This window comes from Xiphophorus maculatus, chromosome 3, assembly GCF_002775205.1.
Source record: "Xiphophorus maculatus strain JP 163 A chromosome 3, X_maculatus-5.0-male, whole genome shotgun sequence".
Taxonomy (NCBI): domain Eukaryota; kingdom Metazoa; phylum Chordata; class Actinopteri; order Cyprinodontiformes; family Poeciliidae; genus Xiphophorus; species Xiphophorus maculatus.
The window spans coordinates 1,747,825-1,754,663 of record NC_036445.1 but is presented as its reverse complement, the minus strand read 5'-3'; the positions used below and the strand labels follow the sequence as shown (position 1 = coordinate 1,754,663).

At 40.1% G+C, this 6,839-nt stretch overlaps 1 protein-coding gene across 1 annotated transcript; it reads left to right on the top strand.

The window, feature by feature from the left end:
- Positions 1-658: 658 nt before the first annotated feature.
- On the top strand, positions 659-5,747 carry tpi1 (triosephosphate isomerase 1; the record flags this gene model as incomplete). The annotated part of the gene is given in 7 exon segments (NM_001286301.1): positions 659-767; positions 2,864-2,987; positions 3,066-3,150; positions 4,123-4,255; positions 4,366-4,451; positions 4,534-4,621; positions 5,539-5,747. Coding segments are annotated over 7 exon segments (744 nt in total). The 3' UTR covers positions 5,658-5,747.
- Positions 5,748-6,839: the final 1,092 nt, after the last annotated feature.

The window sequence follows — 6,839 nt, the reverse complement described above, 5'->3', positions numbered from 1 at the left end:
GTTTATGGAAGAACAACGCCCTCTAGCGTCACAATATGGGATATGCCTAAATGAATATTGATAATTTATATTTATTGGCCAGCAGGTGGCAGTGTATGGAGTGACTCATTGGAGTCCAATGATGTTGCATTTGATTGCTTGTTTATTGAAAGATACAACAAAATAAAATCATTCCAGACATTTGCTCGACATCTTCGAAGCAGCAGATAATAAAACATAAAACCGCTGGATGGCTTAAATGCAAGATTTAGACATGTAAGAAAATAGCTGTGACACTGTAGGTACAAAATAAATTTAGTCTGTTAAATTAATTCAGCAGCTACAAACTAGACGCTGTCCTAGTTCCTGGTCATGTGTTTATTTATTGACATGGATTTCTGTAAGAGTTTTGCGACATGATGTTTTCACGCAGTACTTGAACGCACCATGACTTTCCCTCTTTCCCCGTCTTCTCCTCTGATCTATGGAGATGCGTTCACGGACGTCCTGTCACACGAACCAATCCCCCGACATGAGAGGAGGAGTCAGGATTTCCGTCTTCATAAATACCCCGAGCTGCCCTCTACCGTTCGCTCTTTCGCCCCAGACAAGGACTGTGCTTTTCAGTGGTCTTTTTCATTTTCACAGTAAAGTCTCGCAAACAAAAAAATCCGCAAACATGAGCAGGAAATTCTTCGTCGGTGGCAACTGGAAAATGAACGGCGACAAGAAAAGCCTCGGGGAGCTCATCCAGACCCTGAATAGTGGCAAGGTGGACTCCAATGTCGGTACGTGGAGATTTTTTGACCACGATTACACAATTTCCTCTTTGGATTTGGACATTTTCCTTTAATTTTAATGTTTGAAGAACCTCGAACGAATTGAATTCGTGTAGCTGGCCAATTTACGTCGGAAACAGCTCGGTCATTCAATGAATCAGTTAAGACTTTTAGCATCACAAATCTCCTCCTCTGTAATATTTTACACTTAATGATAGATAAAGTCTTTGTTTTAGCTTTTCTGGCTCTAGATTAGAGGGTGAAAGTTGTGAGGAGACGCTGATGAAGGACAGAGAGCTGCTGCTGCTGCCGTCATGGTGGTGGTGGGTGTGCGCGTGCAGGAGCACGTAGTCCCTATAACTGCCGGGGTGCGTTCAGGTTCAACTGGTGGCTATAGGATCTTGGCCTTTTAGCTGTAATCATAGCACCGATAATGCAGCAAAAAGCACAGTTACGGGTATTTTAAGTAACATAAGTGCTTATATGCTTTCATAGTGGATACTTTTATACAATTTTGGCTTTCGGATTTTTTTCTTCCCATCGCTACTTGAATGCACCGTCCGCGTTGTTGCTGCCTGCAGTCTGGAGACAAACCAGACAGAGGAACTGAACGTCAGTCAGTCCCTCTTGCAGCTCTACGTTATGCAACTCTATTATTGAGCCCAACAAGCCTCACTCACTCTGCTTGGACTTTGCTCCCCAAATAAATCCAACTTTGCAGAGCCAATCTGTCAAATTTCTATAATTTCCCCCCAAATTATTCTCCTCTCTCTGGTTATTTTTACTCGTTTGACTTTTGAACTCGGGGCTCAAGACCGGTCTTCGGCCTGTGCAGAATGCAAACCCGTTGGTGACCTTTTAGAGGCTGAACTCAGACCTTTAATGCAGATGACTCCAGCCCAGGACAAATGACCTTTTACCAAACCAATAATAACATGCAGTGTCTAATATAGACCCTCGTAACCCCAAAGATACAGTTACATTGTGAATGTCAGTGTCTTGACTTTACTGTACTCTGCTTCTCCCATGTTGGCTGCTGCAAGAAAAGTGCTGCAGAGTATCAACTGTATTGTAATCTTTGTTTAAATTTATTTTAATTATCTTAAGCACAACATTAAATTGTTGAAAACTGATTTCCAAAGGCATTGTCACATTTTAAAAATGGTATGAGGGTTTTACATAGTCTCCAGATTGAGATTTAAATATTAATAACTACATTTCTGTAAGTATTAATACTTGTAAAGCTTTAATAATTTAGTTACTTTTGTTTTTAATTAGAGATGTACCAATTTGTCTAAATAAGCCAGTCATCCTTTGCCTTTAATGGATGGCTGACTGATTAAATATGAAAAACTACTCCTGAAAGAACTTCTACAGTTTTTGGTCAATGATTGAATTAACCTTGATGTACTTGGGTAATAAAAAAAAACAATCCAGTGAAGTTTAGGGGCATACTTTGATTCATAAATAGAGATAATGTTCCTTTATTTTCTGTTGCAATAATAGCTGCTACCTCTGTCAAAGAACCCGCAGCACATTTGTCCCACTCTGTAATATATTGTATTAAAAAACACTATTCTTAATCTACAGGTTATCTTCAACGTTAAATGAAGAGAAGACTTATCACTAGTAGTGGATGAAAAGATATCCCTCCATGCTATAATTTAATTATTTGAAGTGCATAACACTGTCATGTTTATTTTTTGGACTGAAATGGGTAGAAGTTCCCATTTTAATGCATTTGATGGGAACGTATGCTCTCTAGCAGATTGGTGCATCTTTAATTTTGATTTTTAAATGCTCATTGCTCAGAAAATTATTATTTTTGGATTAATTTTTTGTAGGATAATGGGAGCAACAAATTGATGTTAGCTAGGTATTTTGGGTTGCTTTAGTTGTTGCTCTGCAGACTTCTTAACAGACATGCAGCTGCTAGCTTGAAATGTTTCCAAACAAATGAAGTTAGCAAGGGAAATGTGTAGGAGAGCCTTTTTCTTTTTTTTAGCCAGGTGATTGGCAGTGTGCAGCAATAGGTAGGGAAGAGCAACAGTGCTACTTTGTATTCCATATTATGGATTATAAACTTGTGTTTTGTGTTTTAACAGAGGTGGTGTGCGGTGCTCCATCCATCTACCTGGACTTCGCCAGGTCCAAACTGGATGCCAAGTTTGGAGTGGCGGCTCAGAACTGCTACAAAGTTTCCAAGGGTGCCTTCACTGGGGAGATTAGGTAAAGAGAAGAAACCAGTTGATTTTCTTCAGCAGAGCTTTAGTTTTGGTTTCGTCCTGATCATTTTCCCACCTGCAGCCCTGCGATGATCAAGGACTGCGGCGTGAACTGGGTTATCCTGGGACACTCCGAGCGGCGCCACGTCTTCGGCGAGAGCGACGAGGTAACATGATCATGTCTGACTTGCTTACAGTTTAGACTTGTAACATTTGTATTGGAGACTAAAGCTACGTTCACACAGGAGGAAAATGTGACCCAAACTTTCTTTTTTTTTACCCATATGTGTCCTACATCTGGCTTTTTCACTGCAATTTGGACGACACAATTCTGATATTTTCACCCAAAAAAAAGATCCGATCTGCCCCACTTCCACATGTGGAACTAATTTGGATACGTATCCGATTATGTTCAAAACGTTTGCAGTCTGAACAGTCATTTAATTTAAGAATTCTGCACCAGAAAAGTCTGATGTAAATCAGGATGTAAAAATGGCTCAAAATTATGATTATGAAATAACTCTGTGTCACTAAAGCGGATCAAATCACAATTGGATCACTTTTTGTTCCAAATACACGTCCAAACAGAAATTGCAGTCAAAGCTCCACAAAAGGCAGTTGCTATTAGTTGTGTTTTATTTTAATTTGCTTCCTTTGTCTCATAATGATTTTGGGATGATTACTGTTGACTCCATTGCTGAATAACTTTGGCTGCTGTGTGCTACTAGCGTTCTTCTTCTGTGCATGCGGGTCGCGTTTTCTGACAGAAAACCTGCTAAACCTGGTGATGGGGATGCTAGAGCAATCCACCAGCAGCCCGCCATGTTTTGTGTTTAAAATTTTTTTTTAAAGTTATAAAAATTCAGATGTGCACGACAAACATCAGAATTTGTTCAGTGTGTCAACTGTGTTTTTACTGCCACTGTTACTGCTCTATAACAAAACATATATAAAATAAACAAACAACGCTTAGCCTGGTGGGGGCAAATAAAGCCTGGTGGCCCGCCAGGCTTATTGTACAATGAGGGAAGCCCTGAGGGAAAGACTGCGCAAAAAATCGGAATTGATCATTAATATCTGCTGTGTGAACATAGCCTAATTCTACTTCCTTTTGTTTTTCTTTTTTCCTGCGTCATTAGTTGATTGGTCAGAAGACTGCTCATGCTCTGGAGAGCGGTCTCGGCGTGATCGCCTGCATCGGCGAGAAGCTGGATGAGAGGGAGGGAGGCATCACAGAGAAGGTGGTGTTTGCCCAGACCAAAGTCATCGCAGGTATGCAGCTTCCAGGACAGAGTCTGAGTGGTGCAACTTGTGTTCAGATAGAGAGGGAGGGTTTGGAAATATGTCTGCTTGCGCAACACCAAGTCTTATCTCATTGACAGACAACGTAAAGGACTGGAGCAAGGTCGTGCTTGCTTATGAGCCTGTGTGGGCTATTGGCACTGGGAAGACTGCGTCTCCCCAGCAGGTAAATATTGGAAAAGCTGAATGTTTCCCCACCGAGGGCCGTGCTGTGTGGCTTCAAACACGATTTCTGTGTGATATCTCAGGCCCAGGAAGTTCATGAGAAACTGAGGGCGTGGCTGAAGACCAACGTGTCTGATGCTGTAGCCAACTCTGTGAGGATCATCTATGGAGGTGAGCTGTCTGAATTATAATTGAAAAAGTTATTGACCAGTTGTGACATCACACGCATAAGATTCCGCCCCATCTCCCTGCTGGAGGGCAAAAAGCTGCTTTTTTTGGTTTTAGCTGTCCATATAATGCGTTAAATCTTGAATGTTTGCCTGATATATAAAAGAAAACGGAACGCAGTGCTTTGCTACTAATTGTCAACACTATAACTAGAAAACTGTGTCTAAGGGTATACCATTTCACTGGTCAATAAGAAGTTTTAATTTAAAAAAGAAAAATAGCAGGAGAGGGACGTTGTAAGTTATGCTAGCTTGACTTTGACAACCTTAACATATAGATGTGCTGTGGAATTCGATGTGTTTAGGTTCAGTTAAAAAAAAAAGAGGCGACCAACTCACCAGCTTTCTGACAGATCATCAACACACCTCAGTGTTTTAAATTAGCTAATCAATCACGATCACTTATTAATAATCACAAAATAAACATCAAGTCTGCAAACTGTAACGGACTCAGAAATCTGTTCTTTGTGTGGGAATTTTTTTGTGTGTGTGTGTGTTTTGAATCTTTATAGACCAGTGGAACTGTTGTCAGTCAGTTGCCATGGCGACAGGTTTGTGTTTAGTGTGGCCGACAGAGAGAGCAAGGAAAAAATAATATGAGTAGTTTTGAGTTGTTGTTCAACGATTTTTCTGCATTATTTTTCCCTTTGCTGTGGATTAAATTAGTAATACCTCCATCTCCAGGTTTCATTTTGTTAACGAATTTGTTCTACCGCTGCAGCTCTGCTACATATGGAACGTAAAAGAATCGTCTTTTTGTCCTCCAGCGTTGTGCGTGAAATTTCCGGATGTAAACTATAATAATGTATCTAGGGTAACTGTTGCACATTATCTTCCTCATGCGTCAATGCTGCTTCTCAGGTTCAGTAACTGGTGGTACCTGTAAAGAACTGGCCTCCCAGAAGGACGTGGACGGTTTCCTGGTGGGTGGAGCCTCTCTCAAGCCAGAGTTCATCGACATCATCAATGCCAAGGCGTAAAGACCCAACCGGATCGGCTCCCTCAACTCGCAGTGCTTCTTCCCCTCTCTCTCTGTTCGAACCGTTTGTGTAATGTCGTCATTCCCTCGGTTTTTGTCCTCCTTTTTTATCTTTTGGTATATTTTCCCATAAAGAAAAAAGGGACAGGCTGACACAGGCACTGGTGCTGCACTGATGAGTCTACTGAGAACGGCCTGCGTGCAAACCTGACCTCCACACAAAGTGCTCAAGCTGACTACCAGATGTGGACGCGCGGTCCCCTGCCTTTACTTGAAAGGTTTACGAACTTCTTCTGTAATTGTTTTTAGGATAAATTGTGTCGCAGTTCTTGTCGGTTTGTTTCTACTATGGTGTCTCTTCGTGTGATTGTGAAGATCTGTGGCTTTTTTCCCTCACGGTAGACGTGCATGATCCTTTTTTTTTTTTTTTATCACTCGTTTTGCAGAGAGAAAAGTGTCCATTAACACGTTGGCTGTATTGTGTTATGACCCACAGTTAGAAGGGAAACTATACAGAAATATTCTAATAAACGGTTTCAAGGATACTTCTGTGTCTCTGTTTTGACTTCTACCTTGACTTTATAGTTAAATATTTAGAAATTATTAAAGGTAATTTAAAAGAACACCTTGTCTGTACGGTGTGTTGCTATGAAGGCAGAGGGGTTGATATTCCTGACATGTTGAGCAGAGAGCGTCTTAATTACAGAACTGACAATACCCTGAAGGATTTCACTGCTATTTTAATCCTAACACTGAAGCAAGAAACAATGGGGAACAAATATGAATTAAATACTGTGCTGTTTTTAAGTGGATTATTGTAGAGAAAATGCTTATTTCATCCCAGAATATTTAAAAATGCAACTTAAAGTCTTAATTATGTGGAATGAGTTTGCAGTTTACTTTCCTATCATCTTTGTCTAGCTTATAGCTTTACTGCACTAGATAAAAATCTGTATTTACAATATGTTTATAGATGTAGATAGAAAATCACTTTGTTTTGGGATGTGCTATTTAAATATTTATTGGTTGTATACAAGTCATTTTTGTAATATATTTTCTTTTAGGAGTAGTTTTACTACACTGTAGTTTTTGCTTTTACTTGAGTAATTTTATGAGGTATATTTACTCTTGAGTAAAATTTCTTGATACTCTACTGACTGTGAGTAACTTCACTGAATGAAGA